The following is a 23,523-nucleotide window of genomic DNA, read 5'->3' on the forward strand; positions in this document are numbered from 1 at the left end:
CACTAATTACCTTATGTAGGTTGTAAATGCTAAATCTAAAAAATACTGTGCATGAGTGGGGGCGTGGCCAAGAGGGTTAATTGTTGCATAATCAGCATAATGTTAAAGTACTAGAGCCGTGATACTCAAAGTACGGCCCGAGGGCCGCTTGCGGCCCCCTTGACCTTTACATGCGGCCCCCCTGTGAACAGCAGCACAAGCTGCTGTATAGTTGCTGAGCACTAATATTTTTTTTAAATGTTAAATAAACGAGCAAGCATTTATCAATTTATCTAATTTTTTTTAGACCTCTTTACACAATCCCTGACCCACTCACACCCCCTACCACCACCCTGCTGGCAATAGTGCAGCCCTCGGTCATACCGCACACTGTACTTTGCGGCCCCATGGCAAATGTTTGTGAGTACCCATGTACTAGAGCTAATTAGATGGAATTACACGTAATTACACAAAATTCATCTTGCACTCCAAAAATTACCTGAACAGCCCGTTCAGGTAAAATTCTATTAAAAAAACGTAATTTCAAGTTGATTCAAGGTAGCTCACATTCAAAACACTACATTTGGATTTGTTGTCTTGTGCTAAAAAAATTACCTGAAGTATTTGCTGGAGTAAAAAAAATTATCCTGTAATGCCCCTCGCATTCAGTAATTACCCAAACGGTACATCTTGTGTTTAAATTTCACCCCCAAATTACGATGTTAACGGTGTAATCTCTATAATTTGTTATATATACATGTTAACGGTATAATATCTATAATTTCTCATATATTTCTTAAAGGGGAAGTACAAACATTAAGTCAATTACTTGATTGGCCAATACTTGCAATTGTGAAGAAACGGGGGATTTTTCAAATATGAGCTACTCAGCCCCAAGGAGACTATTTGAATCACGCTCCAAACAGAACTCGGAAAAGTCTTGCAAAGAAACGTCTATCGAAGAGGATTTAACCGACCAGAAAGTGTCTTGAAGAAAGGAGGACAGCCTAAATGAACATTTTCAAAGTGTGAAGAGAAATCTCCAGTACATCAACGCTCCCTGAAGGATGTAGCATACCCCTGCCACGTCGACTGGACATTACAACATTTAACCATCACAACCAGGCACAGAAGAGGAGAGAGGCAGGGGACTCCATCTCCCACCCTGCAACATGGCCGCTGCCGCCAACGATGCTTTCCTGTGCCAGGAGGCGTTCAAATTCAGCTCGGGGCTCCTGCAGGGTGGGAGCCCATCATAGCCATAGCAAACAGGCACCAGGAACACAGAGGAGGAGAGAGGCAGGGGACTGACTCCTCTCCCACCCTGCGACGCTGCTACCAACGCTGCTTTCCCATGCCAGGAGGCGTTCAAATTCAGCTGGGGCTCCCGCAGCGTAGGAGCCTGTCATAGCCATCGCAACGCTATCCTTCTCAATCCAAATAACTGACTAATATCCACCACTCAAATTACTTTCATAGTTCACTATACTAATTCACCACTAATCCTTTATGGGTTCCGGAGTAGCGTGCTACTCGCCAAGAAAGTGCTTCCACACCCCATTAGGGATAACAAGCGCTATATAAATGATAACCTTTTCTCCCTCTTCTACCCCTCTGCTATCCTTCTCAATCCAAATAACTGACTAATATCCACCACTCAAACTACTTTCATATTTCACTATACTAATTCACCACTAATCCATTATGGGTTCCTGAGTAGAGTCCTACTCGCCGAAAAAAGCACTTTAGCACCCCATCAGGGGTAACAAGCGCTATATAAATGCAAACCTTTTCCCCTCTTCTATTACTCCACTATCCTTCTGAATCCAAATAACTGACTAACCTATCCACCACTCAAATTACTATCATGTTTCACTATCCTAACTCAACACTAATCCTTTATGGGTTCCGGAGTAGTGAACTACTTGCTGAAAAAGCGCTTTGACGCCTCATCAGGGGTCGTAAGCGCTATATAAATGCAATTACAATAAAATACAATACAATACAACCAGGCACCAGGCGCAGAGGAGGAGAGAGACAGGGGACTCCATTTCCCACCCTGCAACGTGGCCGCTGCTGCCAGCTCTGCTTCCCAGCGCCAGGAGGCGTTCAAATTCAGCTTGGGCGCCCGCAGCGTGGGAGCCCGTCATAGCCATCGCAACCAGGCACAGAGGAGGAGAGAGGCAGGGGACTCCATCTCCCACCCTGCACATGGCCGCTGCAGCCAATGCTGCTTTCCCGCGCCAGGAGGTGTTCAAATTCAGCTCGGGGCTCCCACAGAGCGGGATGCACGCCAGGGCCGGACTGGCCATAGCGGGCACCGGGCAATCCCCTGGTGCGCCGCACAGGTGGAGGCCGGTTTTGGGTCCCTGGGGGCCGTTTTTGTTACAGGGCCGTCTTTGCAGCTGCAAAATCGGCCCTGTACCAAAATCGGCCAAAAACCGGCCCTGGCAAAGTGCTCGGTGGCACCCACAACCCCCCCCCACCCCCCGAGCCGAGCGCTTTGCCAGGGCCGGTTGTAGTTCCCAGTCCGGCCCTGATGCACGTGGACGCGCCTGAGCAAAGCCTATGTCAGGGGCGGGCCTGTCCACGCCCGGAGGAGGGTGGGCTGGGCCACGCCCCTAACATTCGCTCCCCAGGAGGTATGCTATTGAGTTCTTACTTGTTTTTTTTATTGCGACCTTATATTGTGGCTGGCTGTTATCTTCAGACTTGCCCTGACAGTTTGTATCTCTGCTGGCTAAAGTGACCAGGGCTCAGGGGCAATATTAGGGATACCATCTGACGGTCCCATTGATACCATTGTTCGATTTTCTCTTGCCCCTCGATCCTCCTGGGCCTAACGCTTCCTGTACTAGTGTTGAGTAAAAAAAATCATTATTATTTTAATCATGGGGGAGAGAGAGGCAGTTGAGTGGTCCACTGCATCAGCATTGCGAGAGACCTTAATTAGTCAGGATCCAACTTTTACTGCAAAGCTGCCCATACCAAGCATGTTTGGGAAGGCAGCCACACAATCTATGGTTACGGCTGCTACCCAGGGGAAGCTTCCTAGCACGGCTGCGCCAGACTTGTTTCATTTACCTGTCTCAACTGACATTGTTTGTTGCAGTAATCGTTTTTTACCATTATCTAATCTAGTTGATGATGTTCCTGGCTCTGACCCCCCTCCCAATCTCTTTATGGAGACTACGTTATCAGGACCCCCAGCTCATACAAGTAGGGAGTGCATTGTTTTAATGAATGAATTGAGAACTGAAGTGGGAGAGTTAAAAACTGCCATATTTCGATTGACCTCTACATTGAATAAGCTTAAATGCGCAAAAGCTACTGACAAACCAGTTATCCAGCATAGCCAGTTCACTCAGACCATTCCGATTACTCAACAACCAGAAATACAGCAGTCTATTGTCCCATTAGGTCCCCGTCGTCCAGAGGACTCCCATGAGGCACAAGCGGTAGAAAGCAGGAATTGTAGGTCCCATTGCCATCAACCACACCCTCGGTACTCCCAGCAAAATATTAGAGCCAATTTTCGACAACAATGGAATAATAGTGCTCCAAGTAACCCTAGTTTATTTAATTCCCCCCAGCTGCAACAACCGAATCCTTCAAGGATCTTTTATCCCCATTATGATACAATTAAGAGAGGACAGAATTATATCTCCGCCCTTTGCCCTAGAGATAGGCCCATTGATTTAAAAAGCAAAGTCGCTATGATCAAGGTGCCCAAACTACAGTCCGACACCAAGTTTGAATCCGAAGAGTCTTTGATTAATAAAGCTATCCATTGGATTAGGCACACTGGAGGTTGTTGCTCGGTTATTCGAGAAGATATTCTCTGTGCTCAGAGGAGCTCTCCCAAGAACTCAGTTTTCGATGTGACAGAATTTACATTAAAGATGCTAGGATGGTAGATGACCTAGTGGCCTTAGATATCAGGACAAATCCTTCAAACAATTCATCCATTAGATTTAAGTATTGCAGGCCAGGAGCTGAAGCACCACAGGGCTTTGAACTAAGGTAGGGGCTTTCTTCCCAACTACAAGATGTGGATTGACTTAGGCACATTACCAGCTTCTCATCTCCTACCCCTGCACCGTCATACCCAAAATGCAGCAGTATATGCACAGCAAAGCCAGATTTTATTACCCAATTACAACCATTTAGTAGTAGTGCAAAGGACGGATTTAACTTGAATATTTTAGTCTGTGGTCAAACAGGGAAACATAAAGGCTCTAGGCACCACAGGCCAGACCAAATAGTTTACAAAATCAGTTTAATTCTCAAACCCTTGGAAGATAGTTACACCGCTGAACCGCCTACTAGTAATTTGCACCTGGCAGTAAATGCCAAATAATTACCTAATAATAGCATTAGTATAGCCAAGGTTGCGTTCCCATTACAATTATACTCATCTACCCGATTGTCCTATTAGACCAGTAACAATGTGCCGCCATGTAACGCAGACACTCACGGATGTCTACCATACTCAACAATGAGGTAAAAAATAAACTAAGCTTCATCTCTTGGAACCAAGCGGGGATCCACTCTAAGCTCCAAGACCCTGAATAGTATTTATATGTAGGAAAAATTGATATCTTTATCTTCCAAGAGACTTGGGCTGTGGACAGGGTGCACATAAACGGCTATACCACATATAGGGGCCGATTATGATTGCGGATTTCCCGCATCCACCGGGCCGGCGGAAGCCACCGCCGGCCCGGAGGATGCGGGAAATCCGCCGGGGAGCCTTGCAAGACCCACCGCCATATTAGGACGGCTGGTGGGTCTTACTATCTGTCCGCCGCTTTTCCGCGGCGTAAAAGCATTAACATGGCTGGCGGTGTCTATCAGACACCGCCAGCCATATTAGGATGACTGCGGAAAGATGCCTTTACACGGCGGCATTTCCGCCGTGTAAAGGCATACGGATTTGTGTTTGGGGGCCCGTTGCGGGCCCCCAGGGGTGAAGGGGGGTGGGGGGTGCACATGGGGGGTACCTATGGTACCCCCCTGCATTTGCCTGCACAAAGCGGCAGGCACCGCGAGGTGCCTGCCGCTTTGTGCATGCAAATGCACAACTTACTTTTTTATTATTGCGGCGGGTGCTGCTTCAAGCAGCACCCGCCGCAATGATAAACATACAGGATGTGACCGCCAGGGTGGCGGTCACATCCTGATTTGCACGGAGGGACCGCCGCTGCCCCTGCGGACGGTCCCTCCTTCTCTATGGTGGCGGACGGACTCACGTCCGTCCGCCATCATGATCGGCCCCTTAATGTGGTAGCTAATCCACCGAAAACAATGGGTAGGGCTAGCAGGGGGCAGATAATCCTTGTAAAGATCACTTTAGCCTGCAAGTACAAACAATTACTAATAAAATCCCAAGACATTCTGGGGATCCAGCTTGCCTTTCCGACGGGCCTAAACGTGACAGTGCTTAATGTCCATGCCAGGTCAGAACCATATAGCATCGAATCTCCAGTACTATCGCTGCTAGATAACTTGGTTGGAGAGTATCAAATCAACTCTAAAATAATTGTTGCCGGGGACTTTAACGCTTCCTTCGAGCTTTCTTCACTACTGAGCACCTTACTCGAGGAAGAGGATGAGGCTTGGGGCATACCTAGTTAGGTAGCTAGTAATCACTGCCATTGTCTAACGTCTGTTTCCCTGCAGACAGCTTCATTGATCACAGGAAGGAGCCTGAGGGCATGTAATGGGAGAACTGCATCTGACTTAAACAGGCAGGCCACTTTTAAACAGGTTGCCAGTGCCAGTATCATCCATTACATTCTAGTTGATGTAAGAATTTGGTTCTTAGTGGGGGATATGATTATTGCCCAGAGGTTTAACAGTGACCACAACCCCTTGTTGTTGAAAATTAAGGGTAGTGCCCTGGACAGGAATCCTCCAAGGTGCATTTCCAGAAAAGATGAGCCTCCCGTAGCCAACAACCGCAAAAGAGTCACCTGGCCTAATGTTTTAGCAGCTATTTACAGATTTTCTGTCTGGCTTGGTTAGTAGCTTGGACTGTGAACATCCTTTTGAATTAATTTCTATTTTATCGGTGCACAGGAAATTCTTTGAAGCCCTTCAAACTGTCTTCATCAAAACTAGCTCTGGAAGGAGGCCCCTGGGTACAGTGGACAGTAAATGGTTTAACAGCGAATGCAAGCTAGCAAAGGGGGTACTACATCTAGCAGTTAAGGAGCACAGCCAGCCTGGGGTAGCCCTGGCTCGCAAAAGATAAAAAGCTGCACTAACCAAAGCTAAGCGTGACTTCGCAGACAAAAACTGTCAAGACTTGGTATTAGCTGCAAAATGTAATGATAGTCATTTGTTCTGCCACATTATCGCAAATAATAGTCTGGAAAATGCAACCGCTCCCAGTTATCATATCCAGCCGGAGGTTTGGGTGGAACATTTTTCCAAACTATACACCAGTGCTGAGGAGTCTGGCAGTTTTACCAGCCCTAGAGCTGATCAGAACATTGCTAACAGGCTCGGACTGGCCGTTGCGGGCACCGGGCAATCCCCCGTGACGCCGCAAGGGGGGTTGGGGGGGGGATTCATTACAGGGCTGCAAAAGCGGCCCTGTAACAAAATCGCCCGAAAACCGGCCCCGCCAAAGAGCTCGGTCGCACCCCCAGGGGGCCGGCCGAGGACTTTGCCAGGGCCGTTTTTGGTTCTCAGTCCGGCCATGATTGCTAATACTCTTCCTGCTACAATTACGACTGGCACTGCACTGGTTTTCACACTAGATGACACCTTGTCAGTAATTAATAGATTAAATGCAGGTAAAGCCCCCGGCCCGACCAGAAACCAGGCGACTTGTATAAATCGGAACCCACGATATGGGCCCCATACATAATCTTTTGTCTAATTGTATATTGGCTGGTGGAGATATCCCGGCAACTTGGAGGGCAGCCGAGATAATTACTATATATAAAAAGGGAGATGCCTCCATCCCCTCCAATTACAGCCCCATCAGCCTGATTGATAATTTGCTAAAGATTTTTGACAGACAGATTCTGGACACACTCCAGGACTGGATAGATGATAATGCGATACTGTCCTCAAATCAAACAGGTTTTCGATCTAAAATAAGCACACGCGGCCAGGCTTTCAGATTTACCCAATTAATATGGAAATATGTGCTACTAAAAAAACAGAAACTTTATGAAGCATTTGTCGATCTGAGAACAGCTGTTGATTTAGTACAGTGTGATCTGCTGTGTGAAACAATGCTTGATTTAGGTGTTCCAGTAGATCTGGTAACCTAGGTAGCTAGATAACACAAGGACAACTGTGCCCAGGTCAGGTGGGGGAAAGCGGTGAATTGACAGAGATTATACCAATACAGTGTGGGGTGCGCCAGGGTGTGTCCTTGCCCCCACACTATTTACTCTGTTTATTAATGGTGTGGCAAACAGATTGCTGGATTGTAGGAATGATTCTCCCACCAGGAATGGCGCGAAAGTCCCAATCCTGCTCTTTGCAGATGATTCTTCACTTATATCCACAACTCCCATGGGCTTACAAATTTTAGTGGACAGATTTTTAGACTTCTGCAGGGACAGGAGTTTGGAACTTAACGTTGCAAAAACAAAATATATGGTGTTTGGGAAAATGAGGGGGAACTACGTGAGATTGCATGTGAACCTCTCGAATAGGTAAAATATTTTGATTACCTGGGTATAAGACTGAGTGACTCACTTAGCTGGGAATAGCAGGTAGACAAGAGTTACGTTGTCCTATGCCAGAGGTCTAAATCAATATTGAGATTCCGCAAACAGTCATATACTCAATCCCTAACTCCAGCACTGGAAGTCTGTTGTGCTAAAGCTCAAAGCTGAGCTTTGTACGGCTCAGAGATATGGGGCCACACTAATGTTAACAAATTAACGATCTGTGAAAATATTTTTGTCAGATCACTTATTTCGATACCGATTACCACCCCATTGATTCCTTTGTTTTTTGACCCAGGGGTGAAGAGACTTTCACACATATAGAATCTATAACCTTTGAGACCATACAATGGATTGACTAGACAGTATAGAAGAGTTGATACAAGCTTCATAGCAGTCACTTCCTTAACCTCATGTCTGTCTTTCTCTCTGTGTAGATGTCTAATAGGTATTGATCATTGCATAATGGGTTTCATAAAGTTCCATGCTTCTGTTTGTATTTTTGGGTTCCTCCTGCTAATGTGGAACTGATCCGATAGGTTGAGAAAGTCCTGATTTGGTTGGATGTGCCTTAAACAAGAATTTATTCATGCCATGGCGAGTTTGCATCTTTTGGAATCCTTGCTAGTGATCCTGATTTATGGGTTACTATAAAAAGTGGATTATTATTTAGAGGGGGCAGTGACTGCCCTCAGCACCTGGTAGCTATGGGGCAGAGCAGACAGGCTTAACTTAGGGCAATGTGTAACATATTTATGCAGTACCAAAACAATAATAAAGTTGAAATGCAAAAAACTAAAAATCCAAAACCTAATTAGAAAAATAGAGTAACATTTAATAAACAAAATGATGCCAAAATGACAAAAAATAAGAGAACCAGAGACATGATTTTTAAAGTTTTAAGTAGGAATAGTGCAAAGAAGCATAAAGTACCCATGATAGTCAGGTCACAGTAGACCAGGATCTAGGTGCAATATCACTGTCAAAATGTTTTATTGTATGATTAATTAAAATCTTTACAATCTTCCCATTATAAAATAACTAGGTGCAATAATCACTGACTGAGATGAAACACGGGTCTGCTACTTCAACCAGCTTCATCCTGGTCAAACACTTTAACCTCTGACTTTGGTCCTTTTATTCCAAACCACCACAGGAGTACACTTCTAAAGCCCCCATGACATCAGGGGAAGCAATTAGAGACTCACAGGGTGTCGGGCAGAGACCAACAGCAGGATCTAGTCCAGGTCCAATTCCACTGATCAAGTGGTCAGTTGCAGAAAAGGCCTTTTGTAGCTTGTTGTATCCCTGTAGTATGAATAGGTCTGCATTATGACCATTGGAGTCCACTTCTTTGACCTGGTCCTCGAAAGTCTTAAAGTTAGGATTTTTCTCAGTTTAGGAGTAGTAAAGTTAGGACTCCTTACTTTAGGACTCCTAAATGCCTTCTGTGAATACCCAAAGTCTTAAAGTTAGGATGTTTCCCAGTTTAGGAGTAGGAAAGTTAGGATTCGTAACATTAGGACTCCTAAACTGAGAAAAATCCTAACTTTAAGACTTTCGTTATTCACAGAAGGCATTTAGGAGTCCTAAAGTTAGGACTTCTAACTTCTGTGAATACCGAAATGAGTAAGTGCAATCTGTGAATACCAAAATGAGTAAGTGCCTTCTGTGAATACCAAAATGAGGAAGTGCTTTCTGTGAATACCAAAATGGTAGTAAGTTTAGGATTTTGTCTTAAGTTAGTTCTGTGAATCGGGCCCACTGTATGCAGAGTCTGCAGACATGAATGTGTGCCATGTTGTGTTTTCACTTAACCTGCACCAAAACACGCAGCCAGCAATGGCAGTTTGCATGTTGGGGTCGGGGGTCCCTCAGGGTGGAACAATACATGCTGCAGCCCTTGGGGGCCCTCTTTAGCATCCCTTCCCTAGGTTCCTGGGGTACCACTTACTAGGGACTTACAGGGGGTGCTACCTATTGCTAGAAGATGTGTACAGTTTCGGGAAAGAGACATGGCACTGGGGACCTGGATAGCAGGAGCCCAGTGCACTTCTGTTAAAAATTGGATCAGATATCAGACAAAACATGGGGGTGACCATGTCAAAAAAGGGCACTTTCCTACAGTGACACTCCTGAAAATCCTTTGCATGCAAGCCTTAAAGAAGAAGTTCAGACAAACTTTCAGTGGATTCACAAGAGCACATCACTAAAATGATCTACTGAGCCTAGATGCTAGGGCAAGGCAACGCAGGATCTTTTTGGGTATTTAACCAATGTTAAGTATGTGACAATTATGTTTGATCCGAGTTATCAGGCACCTCTGGTGGTTAATTTCCTCAGATGACATCATGAGGCCATCTCAGACCATCCTTCACTTGCCAAGCATGACACTGCCATCAATTGGACACAGAGAACCCTAAATTTGGATTCCACATTTTGCCTTGATAGATGCCTACAAGAAACCAATTTGATGTTTGTACAACACTGCTTATGCTTCTCTGTTTTATAACTACTCTGCGTGAAGCAGGTATCCCTGTAAGTGGACTAACTACTGAGTAGAGCAAATATGAAGAATTGCTACAAGCAGGGCTGGCTTTATCGCTGGTAGCACCCGATGCCACCATGTGCGCTGGCGCTGCCCCATCAGTGGTGACCACCTCCACCAGGCTTCCCTCACCACAAACTTTTAACAGTGCCCCTCAAGTCTTTATAACCGCTATCTTTTAGATGCATTTAATTAGTTATATAGCATCACTCATACCAGTGTAGGGTTTCAGAGCACTTTATATCACACACATTACACAGAGACAATCAATCATGAGTGTGCACATCACTGTATAGGAGATGTTACATAAGCCAGAGGACTACAAGGTGTAGGAGTGACATGTCACCCTTACTGGGTGGCAGTATAGTTTAACAGTGCTAGGTCTGGAGAAACTCAAACTCAGATTTGAAAACTGAACCCCATAGTTGGGATTTCTCTTTATTAATAAGACTCTATTACTACTCAAATGAACCGTTTATGCAACATTAATCTATGCTCTAGTCTATACTTTGCAGCGTGCGTGCATTTCTTTGATGACAGTTAATAATTCACTATTCTTTATTAGGATTTTGCCTTATACACTGCAAGTAACAAAACGATGTCTCTTAGAAAAGCAGTAACGCACTGACCTATTTACATTGTATGTATGCGCTTTGTGATCTGCATGGTACACGTTCTTTGCAGCAGGCATACTAAATCAACAACCCAATGCAGTAATGCCATACGACATGCTCTAACAACTGATCCGTCCGGAAAAAATCTACTGTGTATGTATTGTATGTATATATTTATTGTTTTGTATTGCGTAACTCAGATAGCGCTTCATACACTTGCTGTGGCAACAAAATGCTATGATTTATATCGGGTTACTAATGAAAACATCAATTTCAATGTGGAAAGGATTCAAATTTATTTTGCAGTCTGCTGTAGGAAGCCCCTATTTCTTTGTAAGGAAAAGAGAAGAAGATCCTCATCCCTATAATGGGTTTAGGAAGATGAACAAAAATCACATTAAAAAATCAATATCCTTCCATTACCCCGGATTCTTATTCTTCTGCAGCTCTTACACAAAATGGCTTTGTGAAGTAGCAGGAAAAACATTTTGAAAAAGCTAAAGCCATTTGAGCCCCTTTATCGTGACATTGAGCAAATGACTGAAACTCTTGCCCCTTTCTCCCTTGTACTTTGTGCCTTTTCCAGTATTGCTAGCCCCACGCCAGTAGATGTGCCCCACTTGATCCTTAGCATTATCATGTTCTTCAGTGCCCCGAACCCACGGGGTGCTTAATTTGAGCCAGTGCTCAGTAACAGCATTACATTTTCAATGCCAGCTCATATGACAGTTCACCACAAGGTGGAGCTGTTTGTCTAAGGTTGAAGTGAGCATGCCATCAGCATTTTTAACAATAAATATACATGAGAACTTAGTAATATCAGCGCGTTCTGACCAAATTGTTACACTTGTAGGGGAGTGATGATTAAAAGTGTCATTGGTGCTCGCACTCTGCAGCGCTGGCAGCGACAGTGGGTGGTGCAAACTGCAATGGCATTTCATGAAATACATAGGCCCGGGCACTTACATTTCTTCAAATTAAGCACTGTCTGTATCTCATTCCTTCCGCCCTGTGCACCTGCAGTTCCTCCTCAAGCGTATAGCCCTTCAACCCCCCTCCCCCTGACAAGCATATTGACAATCCAAAGATCATGATGGTAAATATATATAGCTAACTATAGATTTATTATTCCTAACTCTATATCCACATACCCTGAATATAAATATATATTTTTGTCAAGGTACATGTATGTGGAGCTAAGTATGGTAAACCTACACTTACCTGTATATATTTACCTTCATGATATTTGGTTTGTCGATTATTAGGTCATGATATTTTTGTAGGACAATATTTGTCCATGATGTTGTGGAACAATACCGCCCTGTGGTGGCACTGCACTGGGACACTGCTGAGGTTAATCTCTGTGTACCCTATGCTTCTGACATCATTGGAGACACAAGAAAAAAGAAGATACAGGATACATAAGTGGCCGAGCGGTATGTGCATAGGACAATTTCCAGTTTCATCGAAGGAAACGACCTATTGCACTCCTCGCAGTCCGGCTTCCGAGCTAATTTTAGCACGGAGTTGGCTCTGCTGGAGGTCACTGATGCTATCAAGGAAGTACTCGACTCGGGGGGAAAGGCCGTGTTAGTCATGCTTGACTTGTCGGCGGCTTTCGACACCGTTCCTCATGATGCCCTCCTTGTAAGACTCTGGGAGTGTGGCCTTCGAGGAACGGTGTGGAATTGGCTAAAATCATTTCTGGCCGACCGCCGGCAAACGATCTGGGCGCCTCCTTTTTCCGCTGATATGGCTCCGCTAGAGGTGGGAGTCCCGCAGGGCTCCATTCTCAGCCCTATGCTGTTTAATATCTTTATGGCCCCTCTGGCGGAAGTCGCGGAATCTTTTGGCGCCCGGATCGTGTCTTACGCTGATGACACCCAACTCCTGTTCACATGTGACAGGGAGGGGTCATTTGATGGCATAAAGATCAGGGATTGCCTTGGTGCGGTGTTTGAGTGGTTCAGAGGTCATGGCTTAAAATGCAACTCTGACAAGTCAGAGTTGCTTTTTTTCGGTTGCGCTCCGGAACATGACTGGAAATCCTGGTGGCCTCAGGATATGTTTCCTCCTGACAAGGTTGCTGCGAAGGCAAAGAATTTGGGAGTGATAGTGGACTGCGAGTTATCCTTTGGACCCCACATCTTGTCCATTGTTGGGAAGTGCTTCGGCATCTTACGGATGTTGAGGAAATTTCTCCCTCTACTGTCACTCAATCACAGGAAAACAGTCGTACAGGCATTAATCGGGTCGCGTCTGGACTACGCAAACGCTCTCTTTCTGGGTCTACCAAAATATCTCATGACCCGTTTGCAAGTAGTCCAGAATTCGGCAGCCCGTGCCATTTTTGGACTCCCAAGGAGAGCTGGCGCCACTGCCTTATTGAACACTCTTCATTGGTTACCTATCTCCAAGCGGGTCCTTTTTAAATGCCTGACTGTGGCCTTCAAGGCCCTTAATGGTATTGGCCCCAAATATATTGGGAAACGCGTTTTCCGGTATGTGCCAAGCAGGAATCTCAGGTCATCGGGTCTGTCTTTGCTTAAAGTTCCTGTAATTCGGCGTGCACGATTGGGAGGTCGTTCTTTCCGCTATCTGACACCCAAGGCATGGAACGAATTACCAGTGTCCCTGAGATCGGCTCCCTGTCTTCTGACTTTTAGAAAGGATCTGAAGACATGGCTTTTTAGGAAATAGTCTTTCTTTCTGTTCTTTTGTTGTGTGGTTGCTTTCTATGCTGTCTTTCTTTGCCAAAGCGCCGGGATGCTCCTTTGGAGTTGCCGTGCGCTATAAAAGAAATAAAGTAACATAACATAACATAACATAACATAATTCAGCAGGGGTTCCATCAGCTCTCCTCCAGAGCCTATTTGGTAGCAAGGTAGGGTTGTTTTTATCAAACCAGTCAGCTTGCCGCATCCATCTACCTGGGATTTGGGCCTGGCCACCTCCAGTATAGACTATCTACCAACTTGTCCCAGGGCTGGGGGGTAAGATTCCATTGCTGGGCCTTGAGAGTCCAGCCCTGCCATAGGGTCAAAGTGGTGGCCCTCCTAACTGGTACTTGTCTTCTGGTCCCATTTCTGCCCACCTCTCTCTGTCCTTCTCCATTTCTAGGCCTGTCACCCCTTTCTTCTCTGTTCCTTTCCTCATGTCACTGTTTCTTTGTCACTGTTATCTCTTTTCCCCTGGAAATCTCCTCACGAATGAGAGTGCCTAACTGTTGGTTGCATTTCTGACTTTTAGATCTGCCCGCCTTGTTTTTTTTTTACCTAATTAATTGTTATTTTTTACGCTGATTTTTTAAAATTCTTGACAGTAATTTACAAGTTCATAAGACCAACTGATATGAACAGAGGTAAACAATGTTTACCGCAAATCTTTCTCCCCGCAGGGAACCACAACGCGGTTGTTACAATGACCGCGTTGTGATTCCGCATACCATTACTCCGCAAGTCGGAACAACGACTTGCGGAGAGGGGGGGCAGGTGGTGGATTTAAAATCCAACACCTTCCCTATTGTCCGCACTGACTGGAGTTGGAATAGTAAATTATACTATTCCAACAACCAGCGCCCCCCCTCCGCAAGTCGTTGTTCGGAGTAATGGTATGCGGAATCACAACGTGGTCGCTGTAATGACCGCGTTATGATTCCCTGCGGAGAGAAATACAGCGGGATGGCATCATATATTCATGAACAGATGCTCACAGAAGTTGGCTGAGTGACAGTCAGTTGTTTTCTCACACCACCTCCCTCGACACATATACACACACAGCACCACTACACCACTGAACACACATGTTGACAACAGCAGTGCACACACACAGAAAGTGCTGCATAGGCAGGGGCTGAGGTATCATCTCAAACTGACAAGGAACATAATCCCCATATGCACCAAAAGCTACCCTACCTGACAGGCCGGGGGGGCTTGTAGGGGTTGGGGTCGGTGGGGTGTCAGGCAATAAATAAAAAAATAAAGCGTACCTACTGGTCGCTGTTGCCAGCCGTTGTCTCTCCTCAGCAGGAACAGGAAGCACCCAGGTTTCCAGACCCCCTTAGCCAATCAAGACATTGCAATAGCAGCGTTGTGATTGGTCTAAGAGCTGTGGTGCCACGCTCAGAAAGGGAGTGGAGGCCTGGGCATGTTCCCCACAGCCTGGTTGGAGAGCATGCAAAGTGCACATAACTGTTTGGAGGGTCCGAGACGGCCGGACAAACAGTCATGCGCACATTAGGTGCAGCAGCCACTCCTCCTTCCTGTGATGTGGGGAGCCCAGCCCCGTCCCGCCCTAAACTGGCGAAACTGCAATACTAAAAACAAAATGATAATAACGTCCCGTTATTATCATATTCTTTTTTCCTTTGCACTGCTTTAAAGCAGTCGGGCAATGCTCCTCCATCTTAGCAGAGGAGCCGCCGCTGCCGACAGGTATAATGTGGCTATATGGAGGGGACACGTGGAGATGTAAGAAGTCCATTTTAGGAGATGAAGACCTCTTCCTGCTCAGTGCACCTGTAGTGGGATTGGGCCGAGCGGGTGGGAACTACAGGAGCCGCAGTGGGACAATATAAATGGCAATTGAAGAGATGGGTCTCTGGCACTGAAACAGTGGAACGGGGAGGGGGCTTGGCTCAGTTGGCAAGCAACGCAGAAAGCCACCATTCCAGCAGGGGGCGCATAGGTAGGCGCAAGGCCCAGGCTCGGACGAGCCTTATGTGGGCAGGCACAGGCCAGGACGAAAATAATTTGCCCAAATAATCTAAGACTGGAGATGGGAATAGTGAGCGACAGTGTCTTAAAGTACCCAACGAAATTCAATGCACATTCCCCTACCGGTTCAAGGACAGGATAATTACTATTAATAACTCCAGTGCTGGATGATTTGCTTGCTCTATTAGATTCTGTATTTTGTGGACTCATGATATCAATATGAATGGTTTCAACAGGGGCTAAATATAAACATGTCTTAAAAAAGGGTAACATTTGTATACATTTGTTTATTCCAGATGAAGGAAATTGGAACGGATCGGGGATAGGTGTGATCATCCAGTCACTTAAAATATGTTTCCTATCAGAAAGTGCTGGGACTGTCCCAAGTGAAGTATTCCGATCCTGCAGAGAAGTGTTGCACCTATTGCATATAAATGCAAGTCAGTCCTGTGGACAATTGCCAGCAGATTCCTATTAAAAGCCAGCCAGTCCTGTGGAGAAGTGCTGGTACTGTCAGTAACTTGCATGGAAGCAAAGCTGGAAGATGCTGACACTACCGTTGCAAAATATAGCAACACCGTTAAGATGTGCTGGTATTGTCTTGCTGTAGATTGACAGCCCTACTGAGAAGTGCTGGTACTGGCCATTGCTGGTGAGAAGTGCTGGTACAATCCATTGCGATCGCAACCTTGGTTGAGACGTGCTGGTGAGGTTTGAGCAGGATGGTGAGATTAGGGTGTCCATAGGGTACATGAATGGGGAGGATGGCTGGCTGTACAAGATGGGTGAAAGGAATGAGCTCATGCAATGGTGCTGGTAATGGAATTGATGGTAACCAATTGGCTTCTTGTTTTTGATTTATATAGACCCCTGAAGAAGGGTCGCCAGGAAGACCCGAAATGCATTGGGTGTTGATATAAGCATTATCATGAGCTAAAATGAATAATAAGGAAATACGGAATCACGAAGAACAATAAATTTAATTTTTTAATAAGTTCACCATAAAGTTTTGCCAGAGTTTTATTTGAAAAGAGACTGTAGGAACAAGAGTGTTCCAAGTGAAAGAGTGGGCACATCCTTGCAGGTTAGGTACATTCCTAACCCGACCAGTAACTACAGATTCGGAGAAGGCACTGTGACTCAGTGCAACGGATGTAGCATCACTACAGAAACTGTGAATGAACGGTGTTAATTTGAGAAAATTGTTGTGTGCATGGAGCACCGGTGATATTGTACTCATGCAATGGTGCATCAGATAATCCGAACAAGATATTGATTACATTTGGAAAGGGCTGAACTTACATGATCTGCAAGCAGTGGGCTGCGGTCACTACCCAACAGGGTGCGATGAGCGTGCCCCCGCAGAACTGCTTTCCCAGGTAGAGGGCTGCCATGTAGGGGTGGGAGCCGGGCAGTGCCACCAGACCTCCCACAATGCGTGATGTCATGCTTGGGCTCTTCTTGTTACGCTTCCCACAGCTCGGAAGTGACGTCTCGCTTTTCACAAGTGGCTCAGGAGTCCCAGCAACAGTGTCGCTCGTGCCAGGAGTGGTCTCTCTCGTCTCAGGAGCAGATCCTTTCGATCCAGGAGGGGTCTCTTTTGTCACAGGTGTAGCTTCCTCTGGAGGGAAAGAGAAATGAGTCTGTTGTGCTTGGAAGCAAGAAAGAGGGGTCCTTTAACTCACACCCATCAATGTCAACATTCTCCTTTCCACTGACACAACTGACCAATCCCTCTCTAAAATGAAGAACAGGGTCAATTTCCCTCCCGCTCACTCAAAGCTCTCCGTTAGATTTATCTGATCCCTACTTTGCATGTTTAGGTGCTCACTAGTCTCCACCCGCCGTGAAGCTAACTGCTCTACTTTGGTCCTCACGTGATAGCAATAATTTCTTGGCAATCCGTCCAAGATGGAACCCACACTTCACTTCTCACGTGATGGGGTCTATCCTTCTAACCACCAGATGCAATGAACTCCAACCTCCTGCCGCACCATGCCTCACTCAGCCCTTCTCCCTCCATGGAGGGCACCCATCCTACCGTCTGTCATGTTGCATTTTGGGATGTTGCAGTGCTCCCAGCTGATGCGATGGTCTTTAACCACATAGCACCACGGCTGGACGTCATTTCCTGGATTCCTGCGGAGAAAAAAGTGCCAACACAGTCAGTTATAGATGACAGAACTCGTCTAGGCCTTGCTACTGCTGATCCCTTTCCCAAAACATGACAGCAGGTCAGACAGATAAGATGGCTTCTCATGCTCCTACTATCACAGCTTTTAACCTCCTCACTTGTACTAGAGTGCCAGGAGTAGAATTCGTACAAGGCCTTAGGTCAATGCCCTTTGAGGTTGGGGCAACCCTCACGTCTACAACCTATGAGGCTCTTTCTTTCTGCTGACGTGAAGCACTTTCCATGTTCTGATACACCTACATAGATGTACGAGGGGCATTATGGTGCTAGAAAACCTCGCCTTGATATGGGTGTCCCCTTCCTCTCAATAGTCCAACTTTTCTACCTCAGGTCGTTCCCCTTTATTCCTCTCCAAATCTCCTTTGCAATATCTTACAAGGAGTAAGGGTGGTGCTGCCTACTCCCTATGGATCATGTGACCTGTGGTAGTGATGTCAATGCTTCCCTTCCGTGGATGACCTACGCTGCAGATGGGGTTGGTGGGCTCCACCACCCGCAGCTTATGGTTCCCCTTGAAAGATCTCACCTGCAGTAGGGGTGAGATCCGACCACCCGCTTGTTCCCCGTGAAAGATCCCACCTGCAGTAGGGGTGAGATACAACCACCCGCACCCGCTTGTTCCCCGTGAAAGATCTCACCTGCAGTAGGGGTGAGATCCAACCACCCGCACCTGCTGGTTCCCGGTGAAAGATATCACCTGCAGTAGGGGTGAGATCCAACCACCTGCACCCGCTGGCTCCCGGTGAAAGATCTCACCTGCAGTAGGGGTGTCCGCCCAGTCCAGAGCCCAGTGCCGCGTCCACACTGTGGATGGAGAGCTCATGGAACATGATGTCCGAGTTCCACGGCAGACACTCCAGGCCCGAGGCGGTGGTCTGTGCCGTTCCCCTGTAGGATGCACCGTTCCCTGAGTAACAAATCTCCCCAAGATCTGTGGAGTAAAATTCTATTCAGTTATGATGTACTGGGAATGGCCCTTCCTCTTTCATGTTTTTGCCAAAGTCTGAAATTCTTTCCATTTCTCCCCTGTATCTCATGTTCAGCCCCTTCGCCCGTACCTTGCGGCTTCCCCAGACTGATTTGCCCGTTCCCCTTCCTTACCTTCCATTGCTTCTCTATTTAAACCTGTTCTGGTGGTACCTCCTTGCCTTGGGTTCCTCTGATCTCAGGCACCCCTCTGGGCCCTGACCTCTCCTACAGCTCGGGCTTCCCTCTCTCTGGACCGATCACACCAGCAGCGAAGGCCATGGGTGACACTGACTGGCTACAGACCAGCAAGAGGAAACTTTGATTCGGATACAAGGGAGAAAGAAGTGACGCATCCATGCTCCTTGGTGCTTTCTGCGGCCTTTACTTCCTCTGTAGGTGGCCTCTACAAAGAGTGTTCATAAAGGATGACACCCAGGGCACAGCTGACCTTTCTGTTCACATCACCGTCAACTCAAGAGGCCCATAGACAAGGAAAGAGAGTCTAGGAAGCAACAAGAACTCCACATCTTCAGCGTCCACTTTTCCTGGCTTTTCTCTCTTCTCTGCACTCCTTACCCCTTCGAGAACACCCCTTCTCTCCCTCTCATTTCTCTCACGGAATGCGTGCCGACCGACACGTCCCCCCAGGGGACACTCATAAGAGGGCGGCCCCCTTAGTGCCACAAGATGGCACACGGGGCAGCCCAGTGTTCCACGACCCCTGTTTGGGTCCCGCTCGTCACTTCCGGCCGGGGTGGGGGGGCGGGGAGAGGTATATATTCCTCCCCCGCCCACCTGGCAGCCTCTTTGTCCCCTCATCCTGTCGCCGTTTGTATGCCCTCTGGTCGCTCCGTCCAGAGGCCTGGTCTGGCGTCGGTGTGCTGTTTTACTTCATTTGGGTGAGTCGTCCCCTTTCGGGGACGAGTTTTGGTTTTATTGATCCGCTTTGGTCTTGGCTCCTTGGAGAGGCCGTGAATGGAGGGATGTGGCATGCACTTGCGGTGTTTCAGGCGTGCACTATGCCGCTGCCCCCACTTTGAGGTCTCCACGCCAGCGGTTCCGGGAATGAGCTGAGGCATGTGAGACCGCTGGGTTGTTAAACAATTCTAGCTTCTGATAGCCCGGGGAGGGGGCGATCGGGGGACTGCGGTTGTTGAGTGAAATAAGGTTGACGCTTACTGTTTCGCATCATTTATTTGTGAATGGGCCGGATAGCTCAGTGAGTTGAACGACTGCGGAAGATGAATGCGGTGATCTGAAAATCAGGAGTTCGAATACCCGCAAGACTCGTCCTCTCTCTTTCCGATCCCGGTAATTTTGTTGTGGTGCCGGGCAGACTTTTATACAGCGAGCATTGTAGGTGAGGTCGATGTTAATTATAATATTAGGGATAGTATACAGGGAGCACTATTGCTTCATTGAAGTGGGACTGCAGCAATGAGGCTACAGCCACAGTACTAAGGAAAAACTATTGGGTGTTCGAAATTTTACTGATTGCTCGTGCATGTGCAAAACTCTGGGTGCAGTAAGGTATTTACACCACGGGGTGGCACTGTTCCTCGGTTATGGTCTTCCTGCACGCCAGAGCTTGGTTGTTAATAGCGTAAGGGGTTTCCTGCATTTCTTCACTACTTTGGTATAGAGAGTTTTACATTTGTGGCCTCAACTCATAGATGACAGGAGGGCTAACCACACAGGTAGATTGGCAGAAGACCGGTATGGTAATCTTCAGGGGGGTGCCCAGGGGTCTTTTCCAGAAGTTTTCTGAAGGTCAGTACTTGTGACACACTATGGTGTTTGCACACAGCAGGGGAGAGGGCCTGTCCAGGTGGTCTGGGGCAACGGTATTGTCAAGTCTGGACTTCCGTAAGTGCGACAATTTTGGCCCACGCTGAGACATTCACATAAGTTGCATCACAGCATCACCAGTTGTCTATACTCAGGCCCATTGGCACTATGGTGATGCGGGATCAATGTGCACAGAATTTTGTGCCTGATTTAGCCATACATGCATCCTCCAGTCTGACCCCACTAGGACCTTCTAGTATGGCTCCGCTCCGGGTCTGGCTGATACAATAAAGACTCTAACTTGTCTATTTCTCTGGACACAGGTTGGTGCATTTTTGGCCATGTAGGCAACTGTTTTACTTTTTTTACTTGTAGGGTCCGGGTGGGCAGGCAAATTCTAACAGTCAAAAATTCAGCAACTTGGGTTGACACGCAGTGGAGGGCCCTTGGCTAAGTCCACTGGTAAGCTTTCACCTAGACAGTATTTTATTTGATGGCTATTCAGGTACTAAAGTAAGGTTTCATTTTGCAGTTTTCACACGCCAGGAAGTACAAGTGATGAAGTAACAGCTCCCCTAGTTTCACAACTTGTATATACAGTTGTATAGGGTGCTTGTTAAAAGCTTCATAGGGTCCAACGAGTGCCAGGCAAAGGGGGACGAATAGTACAAGTGATAAACACGAGGAGATACTGTACACAGTGTTAGAAGGGACGTTGCCTAAGCAAAACTCAAACTGGCCTTATACTCATGACGGAGAAGTTAGCAGCCAGACAGTGGGCGGTCCAACTAATATAATATGTTAAGGGTTGCAAGCATGCACCAAGAGATGGATCCTTAAGATCATCCAAGACAATAAGTCCTGTCTGATAGCCAGGCTTTGGCAGAAGCGGACAGCTATTTGGTGGGTGGGGTGCAATATGCTGAGGGGAGCATGGGGGCAGAGCTTAATTTGGCAAAATGATTGAAGAAGGATTGTTGGGCGTTCCCACTGCTCAAAAATGGGCAAGTATTCGTTCGTGGGTTTCCCCTCTTGTTTCACGGCAAGTATGCGAGGACACCCGTGCTTAAGGCACATACCCCATGGCAAGATAGTCACCTAAGGGGGGGGGGGATTGGCCTCTGACAGGCTTTGCCAGGACAGGGGTACCCAATCACAATAGCTGGAGCCTGTAGAGGTGATAATGTTAGAAACATAGTCTGGGGTGTACTGGGCCAAAGAACCCCTCGCCTGAGCGGCAGTGGGCAGCGGGCTGTAGGTGTCTTTGAGGGACGGGCAAGGGCATTTATAAGACTGAAGTGCGTGTCACAGAATTTACACTATCTCAGAAGGGTACCAGCGGATCCACCATAAAGACCAAAAAGGGGAAACTTATGACACACAATCTTGTAGTTAGACACCATTACTGGTGTAAGTATCAAGGGTCACAAGCGGATAGCAGGGTCCGGGCATCTGTGACCAGTCGAAGGTTCAGCAAGCAGGGTAGGCTGCGTATGTTGACTCTTCACGAAATGGTGCAGTGTCTTTTGACAGGCACAATACACTTATTCCCTCAAACCTGTTGTGACACCTTGCTGTGTGCACCAGGGATAATTTGATAACTATGAAATTGTCTGGTCATTGTGGCGTAATATTGCACCAGAAAAGAAGACCACAAAGAACATACAGTGGGAATTAGCCACCAGTGGGGGACAGGTAAAATTCAGTGGTCGGAAATCTCTCCCGGGTCTGTAGGCAAGGCGCTGGGCAGGGGGGGGCGATGGAGCCAGCGCGCAGGAATTTCCTCAGCGCTATGCGTAAATTCAATGGGAAGAGGAGACTGGGCATCATTAGACTTGGGGGCTACACGCCAAACGCTAGGGGTGTTTGGAGGACAATGTGGCACTTCTGCCCAGTATAAGCATGGGCCTGTTCCTGCTGGTTAGGGGAGAGGCCCCAGAAATAGCAGGATATAAGTAGGAATGCCGGCCTTTGTGGGGCCCCCGGCTGCAACGGTCGCCACACCCAGGGCTGTGGCGGAGTTACAGGGCGATCCAGAGGCGGAAAGGTACTCAGGGGTACCCTCTTCAGGAGCACAAAGGGTGCTGAGGCCTAATATCCCCAGGAAGTCTGTGCGGTGGACCCTGGGGTGCAACGGCGCCCCGCTATCCTACGGGCGGTTGGAAACCTGTACAACCGGGGGTCGATTGAATGCTCCGCCCCTCGTAGGGGGGGGGCGTGAGCAAGAGGGTGGACCGATGGTTCACCGGAAGTGGGAGTGGCTATCCCCTCACCACAACTGCTAAGCAACGATTGGCTAGGGCCACGATGCAAGTTGGCCCATCAGGTGGTAGGCCGCGAGGGGCGGCTTGCCTTTGGATCGCCAGTAAGATAACCCACCATGTTGGCATATGTGTATTCTTATAAACCTGCAGCAATTTTCTCCAACAAAAGTTGTCTTGTCTGCTTTCTTATGCTACATGGATGTTGCTGCAGGAGGGCTGGTGAGTGGGACAATATTGGCACTATGCGGGCCGACCGACACGTCCCCGCAGGGGACACTCATAAGAGGGAAGCACCCTAAATGCCACAAGATGGCACACGGGGCAGCCCAGTGTTCCACGACCCCTGTTTGGGTCCCGCTCGTCACTTCCGGCCGGGGTGGCGGTTGGGGAGAGGTATATATTCCTCCCCCGCCCACCTGGCGGCCTCTTTGTCCCCTCACCCTGTTGCCGTTTCCCTCCCTACCTCATACCCGGTGCTTTCAGGGTGGGGAGAAATGTGTTCTAATCCTTTTATTTGTGTTGCAGGTGGAGTTACAGGGCGAGCCAGAGGCGGAAAGGTACTCAGGGGTACCCTCTTCAGGAGCACAAAGGGTGCTAAGGCTTAATATCCCTAGGAAGTCTGTGCAATGGACCCTGGGGTGCGACTGCGCCCCGCTATCCTACGGGCGGTTGGAAACCTGTACAACCGGGGGTCGCTTGAACGCTCCTTCCCTTGTAGGGGGGGCGTGAGCAAGAGGGTGGACCGATGGTTCACCGGA

The 23,523-nt window shown here is 47.5% G+C and overlaps 1 protein-coding gene across 1 annotated transcript in view; it reads right to left on the bottom strand.

Moving 5' to 3' along the window:
• Positions 1 to 23,523, bottom strand: part of F12 (coagulation factor XII) — a 119,931-nt gene that overhangs the window by 19,786 nt on the left and 76,622 nt on the right. Inside the window, exons 8-10 of the mRNA XM_078653206.1 lie at positions 18,501 to 18,675; positions 17,592 to 17,689; positions 16,853 to 17,171 (exon numbers count right to left, since the gene is read on the bottom strand). Coding sequence (XP_078509332.1) covers positions 16,853 to 17,171; positions 17,592 to 17,689; positions 18,501 to 18,675 — 592 coding nt within the window. The remainder of the gene's footprint in view (positions 1 to 16,852; positions 17,172 to 17,591; positions 17,690 to 18,500; positions 18,676 to 23,523) is intronic.

The sequence above is a fragment of the Lissotriton helveticus genome, chromosome 7 (genome assembly GCF_964261635.1).
Source record: "Lissotriton helveticus chromosome 7, aLisHel1.1, whole genome shotgun sequence".
Classification (NCBI taxonomy): Eukaryota; Metazoa; Chordata; class Amphibia; order Caudata; family Salamandridae; genus Lissotriton; species Lissotriton helveticus.